The sequence below is a fragment of the Rana temporaria genome, chromosome 1 (assembly GCF_905171775.1).
Source record: "Rana temporaria chromosome 1, aRanTem1.1, whole genome shotgun sequence".
In the NCBI taxonomy this organism is placed as follows: Eukaryota; Metazoa; Chordata; class Amphibia; order Anura; family Ranidae; genus Rana; species Rana temporaria.
This window is the reverse complement of record NC_053489.1, coordinates 444,963,159-444,985,058: the sequence shown is the minus strand read 5'-3', so window position 1 is coordinate 444,985,058 and position 21,900 is coordinate 444,963,159. Positions and strand designations below refer to the sequence as shown.

Here is a 21,900-nt window from a genome sequence, read left to right as displayed (position 1 = left end):
CTAGTTTTGCGCGCCCCTACCTGAATCTACCCAAGTGTTTTTGGGGTGATGTGCAGTGCCATTTGACCTCCAAACATAGTGTGTATTATGCAGGGCTTTTTTTCAGGGGGAACTTGGTTTCACCACCTCTGGCTCAGACCCTTAGGGGGGGGGGGGGCTGCTCACCACAATCACTTGTAAACACAGAAGTCTGGTTTCTGTGTTTACAAGTGACAGCTCTGCACTCTTTATGTAATGCAATTTATTTATTTAATGCCCCTTTAAGACCCTCCTACTGTTCGTGAAATTTGACTGACCGCACCCACTATTTGATGTAATTTGGAGGGTGTGTGTGGATGGTTTTGGGGGGTCGTGGTTAAGTTCCAGCACCTATTGTTTGAGAAAAAGAGCCCTGGTATTATGGCATCCAAAGAGTTCAATTTTGGTCTCATCTGACCAGACTATATTCTCCCATTATTTCACAGGCTGGTCTAAATGTTCTGCAAAAAACATTAAACAAGCTCCAACATGCTTTTCCTTCAGAAATTGAGTTTTGCATGGTGAGTGTGCATACAGGACACGGCGGTTGAGTGCATTACTTATTGTTTTCTTTGTACAGATTGTACCCGCTAATTCCAGGTCTTTCTGAAGTTCTCCACAAGTGGTCCTTGGCTTTTGGACAACTCTTCTGATAATTCTTTTCACTTCTCTGTCAGAGAGGAGCACCTGGTCGTGGCCGGTTTATGGTGAAATGAATTTCTTTACACTTTTGGAATATGGCCTTACTGGAACATCATACCTCCCAACTTTTCAACTTCAGAATGAGGGACAAATGAGCATACCTCCCAACGAAGTTGTTGAGCGGGGGGGGTCCGCCGAATCAGAGTTGTTGAGCAGGGGGGGGGGGTCCGCGGATCAGAGTTGTTGGGCGGGGGGGTTCCGCGGATCAAAGTTGTTGAGCGGGGGGGTAATTCCGTGGATCGGAGTTGTTGAGCGGGGGGGGGGTTTATCGCCAATTGCGGGATTTACCGCGAATCGCGGGATTGGGGGTGCCGCGGGACTCTAGCACTTAGCACTGACCGCGGGACAGTCCCGCGAAATCCGGGACTGTTGGGAGGTATGGAACATTCAGAAGTTTAGAAATCCTTCTGTAACCAAGGCCATCAGTATGTTTTGCAACAATAAAGTTGTAAGAGAGCTCTATGATTTTACTCATCATGAGATGTTTCTCGTGTGACAACTTGGTAATGAGACCCCTTTTTATAGGCCATCAGTTGAGACTGAATCAGCTGATATTAATTTGCACTGACAAGGTGCAGGATTGCTTTCTAATTCCTGACAGATTTCAGCTGGTGTCTTGACTTTCCGTGCCTTTTTACACCTCACTTTCTTCATATGTTCAATACTTTTTTTCTTGTGTCATTCCATTTTATTACACAGAACTTAATTTCTGAACTTATTTGTTTTGGTTTCTTTGTATGTATGGGTTGTCACTGGGAATGTGGTGAAAATGTCATATCAATAGCACCTTTAGAAATAGATTTACCTAGAAAAATGGTGACACATTCAATACTTATTTTACCTGCTGCATACTGTACTTTTATTGAACATTCCAATAATGTGTACAAAAAAAATCTTGCGTATATTATAAAATCTAAAAAAGACGTCTGCGTATAATACAATGGGTGCATAACATATGTAGTTGTGTGGGTATATAGAACATGCACTGACAAATGCTTGCATGTGACAGTTGTTTTATAGATTCCTAAGTGATTTTTAGTTTATCATACAAATATAATTTCCTGGTGACCTCTGTGAGCTTCCCAAAGTCCTGCCAGCCAGTGCTGTGTTTTATGAGAAGGGAAGAGAACTGGTGACTGACATAGGATTGGCTGAGACTGCTGGAGACAGTGTGGATAAACAAACTGCAACAGGATCCGCTTTCCTTACTTTCAGCTGTATGGGACTAGGAGAGGAAGCGTGTATGCAGGCTGAACTTCACATATTCAGACTTCGCTACTGAGTTGATGCATTTTCTGGGAATCAAGTCTATCAGATTGTTTCTTCTAAAAACATTTCATTTTTTTTTTCTTCATGGCAGAGTGACGTTTGCCCTGGCATGTATGATAAGAATCATGTTTCTTGCACGTAGTACATACAGCCTGCCTTTAAAGACCTGAATGAGATTGCACTTTAATCAAGATGGACTGCTTCTTGCATTGAGGATCTGCATGTACTTTCTGGACTTGGAAATCGCCCAGCTCGTGGGAAAGGTGCATGATTTCTAATTTTAGCAAGTAATAGTTTGAACTTCATTAAATGTAAATTGTTTTAGGAAGGAAAACTCAACTATTTGTGCATAAACAACCCATGGGAACAAGAAACATACTAAACCTATCAGCTCTGGAACCTGTATACTGACAGCTTGTTGACTTTCATTACACGCAATACCTTACACTTCTTGTAGAAGATTGGAAGAATTTATACCTCTACTATTTACATTGTACCATAGGAAAATGCAGGTTCCAGCACAAAGTGGCTCTCCCCCACAATGGAATCCTATCCGCATCTCGCCTAGGGGGTCCCCCAAAAGTTCTCCCCGGAGTTCACCAATCAGCTCCCCTCGAAACTCACCTCTCCTTCTTCGGAAACTTCTCATGAGCCGGAGTAATCGTATGCAGAGGCGATTCACAGTTGCACACGCACCCTGGTAAATATGCTTAAAACTTGTTTTACCAGCAAGATAATTTTTTTTTTTTCTAAAGCAAACCACTGCTATATGTTACTGTGTTTTGATCTGCAATCACATTTCCTTCAAGGAAATCTGTACTTAGTACAGGTTTGCATAACTATTTTTCAGCCTTTGTATCCAGCACTCTCGGCTGCCTCCACTAAATTTGTTAGCGACTGTCTTCAAAATCTGCTGCTATAGCACCCTGAAAGTTTCAGCTTTCTGAAGGTCGAAACTTCCACAGGGTTAAACAGTTGCACTCTTACCTCCCATGTGAGAATTTTGAAGCCTGATTATTGATCCCTTAGGCAACGAGTACTAAATTATCGGCGGTAGGCTGCAGTGTCACATATCACATGTATACCTGTTTTTTCACTTTTGCTGTGGATCAGGAGACGGGGAGAATAGTACACATAGTCAGACTTTTGACCGGCCAAAATCACATCGGAATTCCGACGGAATTCCATCGGAGTAAAAGAGAACATGTTCTCTATCTAAACTCAGACGGGATTCCTCAAAATTTCTGATGAAAAAAGTCAAATGGGGCATACACACGGTCGGAATTTCCGATGGAAAACGTCAGTCTGACATTTTCCATCGGAAATTCCGATCACGTGAACAAGGCATTAGAGTGTAGACTACACAGCCTGATTGGTGGTTAAGCAAACATGTACAGAGTATGGCTTTTATTGTAGCTTTGATCATATGGTTTCAGTGTCGAAACTCATATGGTTTTCATGTCTAAACTCAGACTTGCTGAGTTTAGACATGATGGTGCACCAGGCAAAGTACAAGGATGGGGCCATATAAATACAAGGTTAAATAGGACTTTTCACATACCACCACATCTATGTTACAATCAAAAACATAAAACTCAAACACTTTAAATCATTATCCCTTAAATTCACACTTTAACATGTTTCTTGCTGATAATTTCTTTAACATGAGTAAATGATCAGATCACCCACAGGAATATTCTTAAAGCGGTAGCAAAGTGTTTAAAAAAAAAGTCCTTGTGCAAGTTAATGGCATAATGTGCTGGTATGAATTGTATACCAGCACATTAGGACAGACTTACATCTAAAACGTATCCCTCCAGCGACGCCCTGTCACCACAACAGGGTTTCCATCTTCACCCAGTCTTCCTTCTGAGTTCGCAGGCTCTGGCCGTTTTAATGGCTGAGCCGCAATCATGTCACTCCCGCACATGCGCACAGGAGTCACGATCACAGCACAGTACTCTGAATTGACAACACATTGAATGTACCCTCAATTTAGAGGACTTTGCACATGTACCAATGACATCACTGGTTGCAGGAATTGTGGTCATCTCCTAAACGGTGCACATTGTATCTACAGGTAAGCTTTAATATAAAATTACCTGTAGGTATAAGTGACCAAGCGGTGTATACTACTACTTTAAACATTTATAACTTTACATCATCCTTATATACATATTATTGCATTAGATGTTTCCAAAAGCCAACGTCTTTTGCTTGAGGCGTTTCATGAACAACGTTCACTTCATCAGGAGTATGTTTTCCTATTTGTAGACTACACACCTGATTTTAGGATGGGACTTCAGGATACCTACATTTTGTGCCTCCATGAGAACATTATCGGACTAGAGTAACATCTGGGCCCATTCTGCCTCATTATTAGTTGTAGTAATGAGGATAAGTCACTTGCCTTTACGAGATGTCCTTTGTGGATTCTCTGAATATCCCTCCTATTGCCTCCCTACCCCATGTGACCAGTCAGAAGCCTACACAATAATGTAACATTGCTTTTAAAATTGATGAATTGATGAAACAATCCAATATGAATCTTCTCCTGATGAAGTGAACATTGTTCATGAAACACGTCAAGAAAAAGGTGTTAGCTTTTGGAAACACCCATAATGAATGAATGAATGAATAACTTATATAGCGCAGCACATGCGAACCAAATCGCCTCTGGGCGCTTGTTGTTCCTGTCTCCTTTGATATCAAAAGAGATTAGTTTTGATCTTTCTCCTGAATGCTAAATGGTTTTCCTCCAACCGAATGCTGGTTGGTAAAGCATTCCATAGTCTGGGACCCTGGACCGCGAATCTTCTTTCTCCTTTGGACTTGTAATTGGCTTTCGGTATCTGAAGCAGATTTTGGTTGGCGGATCGCAGAACGCGATTGGAGTTGTGAGCTTTTATTTTTCCGCACAGATAATGGGGAGCGTTCCCATAGAAACATCTATGCGTTAGACAGAGTGCTTTAAAAGCAATTCTGTCTTTTACTGGCAACCAATGAAGGGATCTCAGTGAAGGTGAGATTGATTCCCATGGTTTTTTCCCAGTCACTAGTCTGGCGGCCGTATTTTGAACGACTTGTAGACGAGCGATTTGGTACTTTGGGAGTCCGAGGTAAAGGGCGTTTGCATAATCCAGTCTGGAGTTTACAATCGCTCCCACCACTGCCGCTATGTCTTCTTTAGGAATAAATGGGATAAGTCTGCGTAGTAGGTGCAGTAGATGGTGACAATAATAACATAACAATAATATGTATAATAAGGATAATGTAAAGTTAAAACTTTTTAAGAATAGTCTGTGGATGATCTGAACATTGATTCATGTGAATGGAATTATCAGCAGGATATACATTTTTATGATGTAAAAATTTGATTTAATGAGATAATTAAATGTTTTTGAATGTGTTAGGGTTGCTGTGGTATCCTATTTAGCCTTGTATAGCTATGTTGGTTCGTCAGTATGAGAATTCAACTTCTCCACCTTGTGCAGCCAGAACCAAATGGACAGAGGTTGCGGATCTCTCCACCTAAAGGAAATACATGATTTGGCACATAAAGAAGAAAAAATGCTGGATCGTCCGGGACAGGGTAATTCATAAATTAAAAAAAAATTGGCGTACCTCCTTCCAGTAGTGGTTGAGCTTAGAGCAGGACCAAAAGACATGCAGGAATCCCCTGCTCCTCCAGCACCTATCTGAAGTAGCCGGAAAGAACTTGTAAAGAATTGAAAGTGGTCTATACCATTGTGTCAAAAATCTTGAAATTATTCTCCTTGATTCTTGTGCAAAGAGAAGGTTTCAATGCAAAACGAACCATGGCAGTTTTTTGGGACTCCAAAAATGTCCTCCCCAAATCGGAACCCCTTTTTTTAAAATAGGGTAGTGTGAAGTCCTCTGGAGAGAGAACCAAAAGTGAGTACAGCTTAAATAAAGCATGAGGAAGAATACCACTGTCCAAGCAGTAGTCTTCTAGTGTGGTCAATCTGTGATGGAAGCTAGTCGGAGGGAGGAGGGATTGAAGAAAATTATGAATTTGTAGAGCTCTCCAAAAGTCCAACTTGTAGGGGTTAAATAGAAATAGGGGCACCGGAAGATAGAATAGTCGCGACTGCTAGTACCGCAAACCAAATTTGAACTATCACCCAGAAAAAGATTTTGTGTATATGGATTTCTCGGTACTGATGACACAAGTAGATACAGTAAAAATTAATTTATTGTACATAAAAAAATATACATTTAAAAACAGAACTTATGACAATCAACCTCACACTAGTTACAGCAGTGGAACATAAACGGAAATCCGTATGGTATCTAATGTTGTGAGGTGAAGTCAAAAGGAGACCTCTACCGGTTTCGCGGGAGACCACTTCTTCAGGAGGTAATCTGTACAACAAATAACATTACACATGACTAGCAGAAAACATAAAAAATAAACAAAACAACATAAGTAAACTGTGAGAGGTCAGGTATGCAATATAACATAGATCTGCTTACCACCAAGGGTCAAGGATCACCATGAAGCGCGCCACTTATGCCCCAGGCGGCGAACAAGGGGGAAAAAAATTTGTTCTCTGATAGGATAATAATATTAGGAGAAATAATAAATACTATTGAATGTTGTATAAAAGGATAAGGAGGCACCACGTGGGGGGTTTGCGGTACTAGCAGCCATGACCATTCTATCTTCCCGTGCCCCTCTTTCTATTAAACCCTGGATGATGGTACGTTATATGATTATTTAAGTAATTTGATCTGAGGCTACACTCAAAATATTTGCAACTTGTAGGGGTCTTTTGGATTCATGAGGGTCCGTAGTGAAGGCCAAGAACCTGCCTACTTGAAGTGAGAGGCTTGAAAAGGACCTGATTGGAGGAGGGCTCAAAAGGGGTCATTCGTGAAACCCATAGTAAAGCTGGGGTTAACCAGGATTGGAAATAGAGGAGAGCTTGGCACAATAGATAAAGTCAGGAGAAGCATGGAGCCTACACGTGATGTCAGACACCCTTTTTTTGTGCCAGTTTTAGAGTACTATTTTATAGCCATCAACTCTTGATTAGTAATATTCAGCTTGTAAAGATTGTATCCTGTTAAGCAAAAAAAAAGCATTTGTACCTATATAGTTTAATATATGCAAAACCAGAGTTGTTGTGGGAGGTTTATTGTTGTTGGGCAGTATCTATTGTTGCTGGGGTGGATCTATTGGGGAATATATTGTTGCCGAGGGGATCTATTGTTGGCTGCAAGCGATAGATTTCACTGCTTTTCTTCTTATTATTAACTTACTTTTTTTATTTGGATAGCATAAGGGAGGGTTTTAACCCCTGTCAGATTTTTAATCCCCTGCGTCACTTCCTGTCCCATAGCCAAACAGGAAGCGAGAGGAAATCCCTTCAAATTAAGGGAATTCTTTTGTGACCCCTAAGTCAGCAGAAATAGTTTCCCTATTGGAAGATTTCCCATCTATTACTTTTCTGGGGACGACCCAAAATGTTGTATTTTCTTTTACTTTTATTTTCAATGATTATGGTAAACAGAACAAATAGAGAGTGTGAATCTCCCTAATTGCGTCACACAGCAATAACACCTGACAGGTGTTCTAATTGTTTGCCTTTAGTTATACTTTAACAAATACCACACAAATTACTTAACACCACTTGGTTCTGTATTCTCCAAAAGGGGTGGTACTAGGGCATACCCCCCAACCGTCCCTGATTTGCCGGGACCATCCCGGAAATTAGTCCCTGTCCCGGCGAATCAGGGCTGAGTCCTGGATTGCCCGCAGCATGTGCGGGGTGTCTTGGTTCCCGCAAGCAACACTGTCTATGGCAGCCACCATTCAGCATCTCTACCCACCAGTCCGGCTGCCTCTGACACACACACAGTGCAGAGTGGAGTGGACTGAACCCGCCCCTCCTCCTCCTGCTGTGATGTTTTATTTTCCAATACAGAGGAAGAGGCAGAAATCTTGCACTGCACTCTGCCAGAACAGCGATCTGTGGTCTGTGTAAGTGACATTTGCAGAGGAGGGGGCACGCTTACAGCAAGACACTTGCAGATGAGAAGCCTCCTTGTCCATGACAAAAAGCTCCGCCCACTGAATGCTAGACTCAAGAGGAGAGTCAGCCTGAGGGTACTTTGAAGGGGGTTCCATGTGACTGGGGGGGACACGGGCAGTCCCGGTCCTCCGTCCTTCTGACCCCTGTACCCTGCTCTACTGACCCCCTGTCTTCTGTCCTGCTGCCCCCTGAAACCTGCCCTACTAACCCCCTGTGTTCTGTCCTGCTGACACCTGTATGCTACCCTACTGTCCCCCTGTCTTCTGTCCTGCTGACCCCTGTGCCCTGCTCTACTGACCCCCTGTCTTTTGTCCTGCTGACCCATGTACCCTGCTCTACTGACCCCCTGTCATTCACCATACTGACTCCCTGTCTTCTGTCCTGCTGACCCATTTACTGCGCCCAACTGACCCCCCTTTCCTCTGTATTGCTGACACCTGTACCCTGGCCTCCTGACCCCCTGTCTTCTATCCTGCTGACCCCTGTACCCTGCCCTACTGACCTCATGTCTTCTGTCCTGCTGACCCCTGTACCCTGCTCTACCGACCAATGTCTTCTGTCCTGCTGACCCTTGTACCTTGCCCTACTGACTCCCCCTATCTTCCGCCCAACTGACTCCCTGTCTTCCATCTTGCTGACCCCTTTACCCTGCTCTACTGACCCCCTGTCTTCTGTCCTGCTGACCCCTGTACCCTGCCCTACTGACCTCATGTCTTCTGTCCTGCTGACCCCTGTACCCTGCTCTACCGACCAATGTCTTCTGTCCTGCTGACCCTTGTACCTTGCCCTACTGACTCCCCCTATCTTCCGCCCAACTGACTCCCTGTCTTTCATCCTGCTGACCCCTTTACACTGCCCTACTGACCCTCTGTCCTCTGCCCTTGTGATGCATATTTTCTGCCCTGCTGACCCCCTTACACATCCCTTTAGACCCTTCTCCTCTGCCATTCTTGTCCACCACACTCATTAAGCTCCTTCCACTGTTAAAAGTTGGGTCACACCCACATTTTGCCGTGGAGCGCTACGTGTGCTGCAAATTACTTCCTCCCTCAAGTGTCCCTCATTCCAAAGTTCAAAAGTTGGGAGGTATGGTGTTTGGAGGTTAGAAGGAGATGGAGGCAAGGGGTGACTATGACTTGAAAGTGGGAAGCACCTATTCTGAAAAAAAAAATCCCTGTGCAAAACCATATAATTATTGCTAGCAGTTGCTTACCCTAAAAAGAATGTTGCTTGAGGAACCAACATAGTAGTTTGGTCTTCTTGAGAGTACTGCTGAGCAGTGTGAAAGGGATTCTGAACCGACAATGAAACATCTGGTCTCTGTTTTGGGAAGCTCTGATGCCATTGACACAGTATGAGGGAGACCTTATTTGAGTTGCTTCTCTTTTATTAAGGAGTCAGTAGAAGTCTGAGTCTCTGCCAGTTTTGTCTTTCTCATTTTCTAATTGGTGGATTGTGCGTTCATAAACCCTGATAATGTGAGCGAAACCAATGGCTGCACCTTTATGAAAAAGTATTACACAGTTCACGTGGGACGTATTACTAACTAAACATTTTCTCCAGGAATATCTCTGTATGTATACATTTCACCGTGTTTGTTGATTTTAACCTGCTGTTGTGCTGACTAGCAACCATTGTGATAATTCTGTAGACTTAATTTTGTTCATTTTCACATTGCCAAAAGACTGGAAATCTGATACTATAATATACTATTGACTGAGTACTATACAAACTTCTCATCTTTCTTCCAAGCTGTTTTTCTCAATGACACATTTTACAGGAAAGGGTAAGTAGAAGTCAAGAAGGACTACAATTACAGAGTGGAAACCCCTTATTTACACATTGCATGTTTAGATGCTAAGTGGTAAACCTTCCCCACATGTGAGAGCCTTAAATTACATACTAAATGTAAAACATTGGCTCTGAGACATGAGCACTGTATGTGCTTTGCTTACTACCCAGCAGGTTCCATGTACACCTCACACCATGCTCCTGAATGTGGCTACATACCTTCCTAAAGTTCCTGCACTTCCTCCTGTGGCCACTTTGTGTGTGAGGCTGCCCTTATCCAAGACATCCATTAGCATGTGACCCAATGTGATGGCTCACTAGATCAATGCCGTTGAACATAGAAGCTGACAGAGGAAGTCTTTTGCTACTCACAGCCTCTGGTGCAATCTGCATTAGATGATCTCATCGGTCAGATCCACTTAGAATGTGCAATGGAAGACTCTTCTGCTGGCTTTTATGTTTACAAGTGATAGTGGCAATTCTGTGAGGTCTATTCCACTGTGCGCCACTGGCTCCATGCTTTCTCTGTGGCTCAGACTTATGAGGTCCTCTAAAGCAGAATGCAGCTAAGGATTTGGGTAGTGGAAGACTTCCTCTGTCAGATTTTACATTTACATGTAACAGCAATGATCAAATGAGCTACCACAGCGCATCCTGTGCTAAGAGTTTTTGGATAAGGATAGTGAACATCAGCGCAAAAATTATGCAGACGCTGTCAAACAGAAGATGTAACAAACATGGGGGAATATTGTATTACAAACAATACAGAGCTGGTGAAAAGTTATTTGTGTGTTGTAGGCATTAATAAGGTAAAGTGTAAATTTTGCAGCATTTAAGCACAGGCATCGAACACCAAAAAAGAATGTGAAGGTGTAATTGTCACATGGGTCACATGACTCCATATAGAAGATGGGCAACGAGCAGAGCAGCAGACCAGGCTAAATATGTGCAATAAGTAAGCAGGTTATATGGAGCATGGAAGAGCAGGCAGGAAGAAGGTACAGTTTTCCATGAAAGGTCTCAATACCGTTACAGACCTTGTTAAATTCCTGTTATCATAAGGTTCTCAGACTGGACTAGCAATTCCTATCTTATCCTCTCTGGGATGCATTTGTGGCACTCTTAACTCGCTCCTGCCATGGCTGTTTTTGGTTTTGATTAATTGCACACAGATAGATCATTGGTTGCTTCTTTTGGAGGCTCTCAATCTACCATCATAGATCTGCTACCTTCCAGCTTCCAGCAGAGGGACGTGTCCTGGACCTGCAGGATATTATGATTTTTTTTTTAAATCCTGAGACAGATGTGTGGGATTCACAATAGTTGGGGATTATGCTTGTTCCTATGCCGCAGCAGCAGCATGAGGATCATATGTCTGAACCAATTAGGGTTGCCACCTCATCCCTTTAAAACAGAACACATATGAATTCCACAGGTTCTGAGGCTAATTTAATTTAGATAAGGCTCCACTTGAGTTCAATTACCACCTTAATCAGCCACAGAACCTGTGTAATTCATATGTGTTCTGTTTTAAAGGGATGAGGTGGCAACCCTAGAACCAATGGCTAATAGTTTCAGAAGATACTGGTACAAAAAAGGCCTGGTTCTATCCCATTCCATGACTTAATAAACCGGTTTAGTGGCCATGTGTTTTTTTTTTGCTGCAGGAACAGTTTGTTTCAAAGAATGTAAAAGGAGGGAACAGCTATTTGGGCCCGCCTTCATGGGCTTGCTGCGGCCCCGCCTCCTCCCGCTTAAATTTTCATAATAAGTTGTGAGGTAATATAGGTCATAGGTAATTAGGTTACTGTCACTTTAAAAGTTATGAGGAAAGTATTATTAACCAATTAGAAGCTTTGATAGCTTCTAGAAATCCTGGGAGCCCTATAAATATGGAGAAAATACATAGGTTTTCTCACAGTTGGTCAAGCCTTGGCAAAAGAGCTACCCTCACTACCCACCCTTTGTCGCTGGCACTTATGTGGTTATAGTAACCTTGGATTTCTAGGGAGAGGTATTTAATGTTGATTTCATTAAATATGGCTCAAGTTCCAATAAATGAACTTCTAGTTAGATTTCTGATTTACTTGAATATTTTGGTTTAAATACAATTTTTTTTAAATATTTACGATTTATTGCAAACCAATACATGCCAATATATTGTTTTTGTGTTTTTTTTATTTATTATTAAGGCTGTATTTTTTGGGGAATGTTTAGTTATTTAGTTATTTAAAAAATGTATGGTGGGGTCGTGGGCGGCATGCAATCCCATTGTACTATCCACTATCACGTACTCCACGTACCATGATTACATTCTGATTATAGAAAAAAACAAAGCTTTTGTTTGAAAAAAAAATCTATATGCTTTGCTTGCAGCATTTACCTTCAAAGTATTACTTCCCCTGTATAATTTCATAGATGAGTAAGTCTAAATCAGGAAAAAACGTACAAATTGACTGTTTAATTGCTCTGTACCTGCTTGAGTTAAGCTGTCAATCAGGTGGTTATGGACTCACAGATTGCAAAGATATTAGGTACTGCAGAGCTGCTAAGGTGCTCTATAATTACAAAGGCAAATATTAAGTGGTTTTACCCATTTTAACAGCTAAAATTTAAAGCAACATCTTAAACCTTTACCAAGAATGCAACAGAAGTCCCAATTATTGCCCAGGTCCCTTGTACATTTTAGCTATTTCATCACTATAGTTTACAGTACTTTTATTTGCACACATCCTATAATTGTAGGTTTCATTGTATTAAATGCCAAACCAGTCTAGTCTGCTCTTGTCTTGTGCAGAATGTTTTCACAACTCTTGGAAACTGGAAAGTTGTAGCCCAGTGACATGTTACTTCTCAATGGTTTCTGCTGCACTCTACAAATTACAGTTTATAGAGAAAAGGTAGAGACCCGACGGCTAAGATGCATAGCTTACTTTAGTGTTTACTTTTGTATTACTGGTCAGGCATCACTGATAACTAGGTAAATATACTGTACATATAATGAAACATAACTATTGTATTAAATGTCAAAATAAGATGGCTGGTTTTTAACTGAATCCAAATAGTAATTGTTTTATTGTGAATAGAGATCACTGTACCGAGCAGGTGTGCATAGGGCCCTATTATTAGGGTGAAATATTATGCTGCAACCCTCCCTCAATAATGATCCAAATAGAAGACCAACCAGTGCACGTATGGAACTGGTTGTTTATAGCACTGGGATATAAAATTCAGCCCTGTTTATGAGAGAAGGGGTTGTTTTATGCAGGTTTATGTCTTTGTAAATTGCTACTGTTTAAATTTCACATTTTTAGAAGTGCCTATCAAACTCATTAGTATAAAAATATTGCTACCCGCTGTGGCAATGTTACATTTGGGCCAGTGTAGGTTTATAAGAGACAGCTATAAGCGTTTTCAGTTCCAGACCACTTTGTCTGATATCCTAATTATAATAAGCTCGGAAACTTCTTTATATGCAGGCAAGTAGCCTTGAAAGATAGCTAACAAAGAAAGAATACATCATAACAGTACAGTCTACAGTACATTGTCAACTAAGCATTGTAAAGTAATTGAAATGTGTAAAAACAGAATCTTTACTATATTAGGGCAGCACAGTGGCTAAGTGGTTAGCACTTTCACCTAGCAGCACTAAGGTTGTTGGTTCAAATCCCAACCACTGAACTACCTGCTTGGAGTTTGCATGTTCTCCCTGTGCCTGCGTGGCTTTCCTCCAGGCACTCAAGTTTCCGCCCACACTCCAAAGATATGCTGGCAGGTTAATTGGCTCCTGTCTACATTGGCGCTTGTATGTGTATGTATGAATGTGAGCTAGGGACCTTATATAGTAAGCTCTTTGAGGGAATGGACTGATGTGAATGTACAATATATGTGTAAAACACTGCATAAATGTACAGAACTATAAGTAACTGTAATAAATAAATATTCTGATATGAACAACCTGACCCTGTCTACTCCATTCAGCTGTAGTACAGTCAATGCTAAACTGATAAAACAGGTCTGTGATCTCCCTCTTACCCTGCCCACAGACAAGGTGTTTACCAGAGAATTGGCACTAAGAACTTTGGTAGGTAATTATTTTACTCTGGGATTGGGTATTGCATGTTTTTTTTATTGGCATCATAACACAAAAATCTCAAAGCCACAGATATGTAAAGATGTATATATCAGTGCAGAAGACAATGGCTTCATCAATAATGAATATTTCAAGGACATCTACTGGATCTACTGGATTGTTTTCCTGTCTCATTACCATGGCTCCCATGGGCAGGACAAGAGATACTTAGATCTTTGCTCAAATGCCCTTTAATAGGCTTAATGCTTTGTGAAGTCAACAGGTACTTCTCACTGCTTAATATTACGAGTTTTCCTTCTCCTATGACACCTGTAGTTGGGCATCCTGAGTTCCTCCCAGGACAATCAGATTTGGGGTATTGGAAGCATAAAAGTTTCTCAACGCAAAAGTGGAATACTTTTGCTGCAGTCTCTGCAGCTTATGATGTCTTTAGCCTTTTGGCTATTCTCCCTGATTGATGATCCTGCTGCCACCCTTCTCCACCTTACACCTATGCCTTTTGAAGAGATACCTAATGTTTTTGCTAATCCACTCATTAAATTCCGTCAAGACTTAATCTTAGCACCCTGGCACTTCGAAACACAAACTACCCCTCTGAGCCCTTTGGCAGTGGTTTGCCAGGGTGAATGATACTCAGGGCCTTACTGCAGCTCTCGGAGTTAAGTCTGCGTATCAGACTAAGAAATAGTACTACTCGGAAGAACCTAAATGCTCGTCCAATTACAAACAATATAACTAGGAGGTTAATGCCCCGGATCAGACTAAGAAATTGTACTACTCGGAAGAACTTAAATGCTCGTCCAATTACAAACAATATAACTAGGAGGTTAATGCCCTGGATCAGACTAAGAAACAGTACTACTCGGAAGAACCTAAATGCTCGTCCAATTACAAACAATATAACTAGGAGGTTAATGCCCCAGATCAGACTAAGAAACAGTACTACTCGGAAAATCCTAAATGCTCGTCCAATTACAAGCAATATAACTGGGAGGTTAATGCCCCGGATCAGACTAAGTAATAGTACTACTCGGAAGAACCTAAATGCTCGTCCAATTACAAACAATGTAATTAGGAGGTTAATGTCCAGGATCAGACTAAGTAATAGTAATACTGGGAAGAACCTAAATGCTCGTCCAATTACAAACAATATAACTAGGAGGTTAATGCCCCGGATCAGACTAAGTAATTGTACTACTGGGAAGAACCTAAATGCTCATCCAATTACAAATAATATAACTAGGATGTTAATGCCCCGGTTCAGACTAAGAAATAGTACTACTGGGAAGAACCTAAATGCTCGTGCAATTACAAACAATATAACTAGGAGGTTGATGCCCCCCTTTTTTTCTACCCCAGGTTGGGGTAAAATAGCATGAATGTGTTAATACTGTTCCGTATAAAACTGAAAAGCAAGCTTTAAAAAAATGTACAATAAAAAATCCTAATTGTCCAAAAAGCTTAAGAGTAATCTGAATATACCGTAGATACTAGAGGAAATAGGTGGTGGCTTCACTTCTGAAAGAGATAAACTATAAGGGAACATCTCAGAGGAGTCTCGGCTGACTATATTATCCTTTACATGAGAAAATGTCATTTTTTTTATATGAAGATTTTTAAATCAAGATTCAAAAGGGTATTAAATGTCACACTGTCTGCTTTGACTTATACAGATTAGGAAATTTTATTCACCGATATTTTTCTTTTTACTGTCAGTAAATTTAAAGTGAGCATGGGGTCAATTAGCAAAGAGATAATTGTGTATTACCTTTTCCATTCTCATCTTTTCATTTTGCACTGTTTAAAATAATGGGTCATGTTTGGCGGGCAGCTGTTCCCACCCAATGTGACGGGGATTTACTTCTTGCCACGGTTGTGAAGCAAAGCATTACATCCACACCATGTGTATGCTGCCATCTGGCTGCCTTTAATGGTTAAGGCAGAAAAATGCAGCTCAACTGTGTGTTTTTACCACCCCCAACCACAAGTCTAAACAAGCCCTTAGAGAATTTTTGTATTTGCCATGTGCCCCTGTCCTTTCCTTATTTCCATCTTTTTCTGGTTTTACTGTCTTGAAAACACACTAGTGGTTCTTGTACTTTCCTAGTGACACTCTTGCCAAAAAACAATAACTAAAAAGCCTGTCGGCAAAGAAGTGCAAAGATACTTACATATCCCACCACCAGAGCCTCTGCAGGACACACTGATGACATAATGACCTAAGACATACTAGTGACATAGTAGTCAGCGGGTGGAAGCATGGAACTTACATACACAGCTGGGGAGGTAGGCATCCAACACACTTGGAAGTGTTGGATGCTAAAGATCTTTTAGCTGTTGTAGCGATTAAATTAATAATGGGAAAGGTAAGTATTACTACTTTTTTTTGCAGGCTAGCATTTTATATATATATTTTTTTTTTGCCAACAGTCACTTTACCTAGAGGTGACAATGCTCTTCCTAAAGAGACAATGCTGCCAAACCATTTATTTTAACAACATTATCCCATAAAATTCTACATGTATTTAACCTATTTTATGCATATTATTTATCTGTGAAAGCCTCCCTTGTGTGGACATTCACTCAAAGGCCCTGAGACTACTGCTGGGTGCTGCCATCTTGGATGTAATTTAGCAGGCTCAGAGTCATCACTCAAGTGACACTCCATAGTATTCCCCATAAAGGGTAATAGAGCATAGTAAAGGGAAGGGCCGAGCAGTTGGGCCAGCACAGACAGTAAATAGACGCTCCCAGAATAGGAGAGGGCCATGACATGCAAGGAAAGAGAGGGTTATGACTCTCAAGGAGTAGTTAAGTGAATAAAAATACTTGAACCACTTGCCGTCCAGCCACTGTATATATACGGCGGCAGGTCGGCTCTCCTGCGCAAACCGACGTACCCGTACATCGTTCCGTGCATGTTAAACTGGGGGAGCGCCCGTGGGTCCCGCGGATTCGATGTCCGCCGGGCCATCTGCGATAATGGTGAGAAGAGGCAGAACGGGAATCTTCCTATGTAAACAAGGCAGATCCCTTATATATATATATATATATATAATTTTTTTATATATATATATATATATATATATATATATATATATATATATATATATATTATAGCAGAAAGTAAAAAATATAGTTTTGTTTTTTTTTCAAAATTCTTTTTTTGTTTAACAGCGCAAAAAATAAAAACCGCAGAGGTGATCAAATACCACCAAAAGAAAGCTCTATTTGTGGGGGGAAAAAATACATAAATTTTCTTTAGGTACATCATTGCCCGCCCGTGCAATTGTCAGTTAAAGTGACGCAGTTCCATATCACAAAAAATGGCCTTGTCATTAAGGGGGTAAAACCTTCCGGGGAGAAGTGGTTAAGGAAAGGGAAAGACTGCGAGTGTTTTTTTGTGTGCCTTTACCTTCAGTTTTGTTCATTGGTCTCTATAAGCTTGGTCCCAATTTATCCATTACTATATGTAAGAAAAATATAAATCGCGCTACCTCAACCACCCTTCTTGCCGGACACAGGCGTATGCAAGTGGGTGATCTACAGTGATATAAGTGAAAATCCAGCTGCTATGTTAGGAGTGACCTCTAATGGCCACTAGGGTGCAGCATGCAGCCACCTCAAAATCCCACACCAGTGATGGTGATGGTGATGGTGATTTACAAGTGAAAACAAAAAAACAAACAAAAAAAAAAAAAAAAAAATTTGATCAAAAAGACATTGGCTAAATGTGAACTTTGGCTATGAATGAGTTAATAGTCCAAAATATTAACAACAGAAAGTCCATTAGACAGCAGATAGTATGTCAAACACCCGTGCATCTGTGCCACATTACAGATTGGTTGTAAACGTGTCCAAAGGAAAACGTGACATCTCCTCCACCAAACTTATAAATTGGCCTCTTACCGAATTCCCACGATCCCTTATTACAGGGGATCAGAAACAGCATATAATAGGTCCCAATCTCACAGTTTGGGATATACGGTCCTGTTGGATCTCGTTCTTCAAGACATTTCAGCAGTAACATTGCCCACCATGTAAGAAACAGTGACAGCTCCACATAGTGCGTTAAATGTGTAAAAAATGTATTTAAAAGGTTCAAATTGCACTTACAGTTATGCAGTTTAAAATTTGCCTTGAATCTAATGTGCCGGCCGGTACACAAAACTCTCAGGCACTCGTCCACTGGGGGAACGTCAGGAGCTTCTTGGGTGACGACAGCGTGCCGCTCGCCCTACGTCCGTTTCGTAAAAAAACGTACTTCTTCCAGGCACGAGCAGCGCGCTGCGTCACCTCTATATATAAGAGCACAAATGAATCTGAGCCTCACTCTGGTCCGTGGCCACCTCCCCACCCTGCACACATGACAAGAAGGGCTACAATATGGTGCCCAATATTGCAGACATGCTGCATACCCGGGAGTGGACAGGACTTGGGACATAATATTTAACGATTATATCGGGCTCATTGGTATTGCACACATTAAGGGACGGGTGGATTGATTCATCCCAGCCGCTCTTGTGAGAATTTTAATATAAAAACGAAGAAAAACAAAGGAAAAATATGAAAAAAAAAACGAGAAAAACAAGCGGCGCCATGTTGGGCAATTAGGCTCCAACATGGCGCCCGTTCCCTATTATATGCTGTTTCTGATCCCCTGTAATAAGGGATCGTGGGAATTCGGTAAGAGGCCAATTTATAAGTCTGGTGGAGGAGATGTCACGTTTTCCTTTGGACACGTTTACAACCAATCTGTAATGTGGCACAGATGCACGGGTGTTTGACATACTATCTGCTGTCTAACGGACTTTCTGCTGTTAATATTTTGGACTATTAACTCGTTCATAGCCAAAGTTCACATTTAGCCAATGTCTTTTTGATCCAAGTGTTTTTTTTTTCATTTGATTTTTTGTTTTACTTGTAAATCACCATCACCATCACTGGTGTGGGATTTTGAGGTGGCTGCATGCTGCACCCTAGTGGCCATTAGAGGTCACTCCTAACATAGCAGCCGGCCTTTCACTTATATCACTGTAGATCATCCACTTGCATACGCCTGTGTCCGGCAAGAAGGGTGGTTGAGGTAGCGCGATTTATATTTTTCTTATGTTTATCTCTTATAGTTATTGTTTATTTACATGATAATCGCAGCACCTGGAGGGATTAGACTGTGACCACGTTGCAGTTTATTTTCCCTTTTCTCATCTTTTCGGTATTTTTTAGCGCAGTTTCTTTCCATTTTCCATTACTATATGTGTTCCCAGTTTGTATGGTTCAAAACTAAAGTTGGTTTCACTTCATCTGCACTGTCTTGTGGATTTGAAATTTAAAAAAACAAAACTTCTAAAGGCCTGGTCATTTCTAGTTAAATACTGTATGTATACAATTGTATGCATGCATCCTGTAGGCCTTGTTCACACTTGCAGTTTCTCCTGCATCTGCTGTCGCACTGCAGCTCACAGCATTGGAAATCACATTATTCTCTATGGTGCCCATTCACATCAATGTAACAGGGTGTGGTGTGATTTATGAAAAGGTACAGGTGCCTCTTTCGCGGCCGCATAGTGCTTTCTTGGCCCCATAGATTTCAATCTGAACTCATGTACATGTGTTTTTGGCAGTGTTTTCTGCCTAACAGTCTCCTATTAGAAACATAAAATATGAAAATGTATCTAAAATGTGCGCAAACACGCATGATTATGCAGCAGCACTAGTAACATACCGAGTGATGGAGCCTGAAGTATAGAGGAAGGCCTATCTTAGGGCTCATGTATAGCTTCTAAACTTGAGTTTAGGAGCTTTTGGTGTTTTTTTGCCAAAGCTCCTAAACTCAATTACATAAGCCATCTGGCTTTTTTAGCTTACTTCTCCATCTGGATCCTAAGCATTTGACCCGTCACCGTTGCAGATCGTGAGAGGCGGCATTAGGAGTTGTTTTTATTATCACTTGGTTAAATCCTTTTTCCTATTGGGACTTTGTGTTAAACATATGGATTCCTTGTGGATTCATTTATCCTAAGTTTACTCCCCTTATGTATTTTTTGGGACTCTATTTAACACGATAATAATAATTAATAAATGTTTTGATTATCTTACCCACTTGATATATTTACATTGTATATTGTGTTTGCACGATTACGTTTTGATGTGTTTTGGGTTTGCGCAATCTTTTTGTGTATATCAACTCCATAAAAGCCTATGTGTCCATGCACACATACGCTTTTACAAGAGTTTAGAAGTTGCTGCTCTTAGGGGAAGTCCAACGTTCTTCAACCTCCCTCTCCTGAATGCAGAAGAATCATGTTCAGGATAGGAATGCTTTGACCGCTGGCCGCAAATCGCAGCAAAATTGTTTTGCGGTTTTGCTGCGTTTTGCTTTTTCCTGCGGTCAGGGGTCAACTTAGCCTGTGTGTACATGTGCACTTACAGCTCTGGCTCAGGAGCCCTGGCAGTGTAGCAGAGAACGCCAGAGCACAGAGTGGCACGAGTGCCTAATTGGACTTCTGCTGTAGGATGTTTATGTGCGTCGGGTTATGCAGGAGCAGCTGGCTGGAAGCATGCTGGCAGAACAGCAGAAACTGATGACAGACACAGCCATGTCTGGATCAGGTGCAAGAAGAAGAGCCAAGGCAAGGTCAGACAGTCCAGGTCAGCAACTAGCAGGCAGATCAGACACAGGCATCGGGGAGAAGAATAGTTGGGTCAGGTTTGGTAACAACGAGACAGATGAGAAGGATAAGGCAGAACAGTAGTCCAGGGGCCAGTGTAGGCATAGTTCAGACAGTCCAAGTCTGGAGCTGATCGGGTCGGCAATGAGTAAACAATACAGGAACAGATATACAGATGCTTCAGGAATGTAATAGACCAAACAGCACTGACACAAGGCACCAGTTTAAATAGCCCACCTGGCATCAATGCACATGTGCGAACCTGTGTTCGCGAAAAGGACTGAGCAACCAGCCGGTGATCTGCCGATATGGTTCCGGCTAACGAGAAAGTTCCTTTAAGGACTGCGCAGGCGCAATCCTTGCCGACGGAAATCTCCGAACCTGGGCCGGCATCCAGGGCGACGTGGATTTTGAGGAAAGTGGCCAGTCGGCCTCACGTCCTCGCTTCGCTCGTACAGCTCGCTCCGCTCGCTCGGCCTCCTGGCTCTTTTTTTAACATCCTCCAATCCACGGGGATGTTAAAGAATGAGCCTGGATGCCGGCCGAGGTTCGGAGATTTCCGTCGGCAAGCATTGCGCCTGCGCAGTCCTTAAAGGAACTTTCTCGTTAGGGGAACCTTAACGACAAGTCACCGGCATGTCCGCTGGCTGGCCAAAGACCTGAAAAAGCCAATGCTTCATTCAGGTCTCGGATCTAGTAACCCAGAAGCGATGTCATGATATCACTGCCCCGATTACTGGCATCTTAAAGGTGCCAGTTTTATAAAATAGAAAACGTTGATCTTGACGTTTTAAATACTTTCAAGTCCAGAAGAGGGGTTTGAGGTCTTATAGACCCCAGATCCCTCCATAAAGAGCACCTGTCACTGCCTATTACTGTCAGAAGTGATGTTTACTTACCTTGTGACAGCAATAACAGTGATAAAAACAAACAAAAGGGTAAACATTTTTTTTTTTTAATGTACACAATATCGGCTATCGGCCTAAGAGGTTGCCGAAATAACAGGATCGTGTTGGCACCGAAAAAACAATATTGGTCGATCCCTGTAACTCCATTTCTAACAGTTACACAAGGGATCTCTAAAAAGAATCAGAAAGCTTCTTGAAATACAATTTTGTTAAAGTAGAACTATAGGCATTTTGGGTGGAGCAAGTGATGGTTTCTTTTCGCCATCTGTGTCCCTTTGCGGAGATTTTTCTTCACTTCCTGTCCCATAGCCAAACAGGGAGTGAAAAAAAAGAATCCAGGAAAATTAAGGGAATTCCTTGGGGACCCCCAGGTCACCAGAACTAGTTTC

At 41.7% G+C, this 21,900-nt stretch overlaps 1 protein-coding gene across 1 annotated transcript in view; it reads left to right on the top strand.

Moving 5' to 3' along the window:
- Nucleotides 1–1,739: 1,739 nt before the first annotated feature.
- The window catches only part of PDE4C (phosphodiesterase 4C), a 368,145-nt gene continuing 347,984 nt past the window's right edge, over nt 1,740–21,900 (top strand). Inside the window, exon 1 of the mRNA XM_040326959.1 lies at nt 1,740–2,689. Within this exon, the coding sequence (XP_040182893.1) occupies nt 2,496–2,689 (194 nt within the window). The 5' untranslated portion in view covers nt 1,740–2,495. The remainder of the gene's footprint in view (nt 2,690–21,900) is intronic.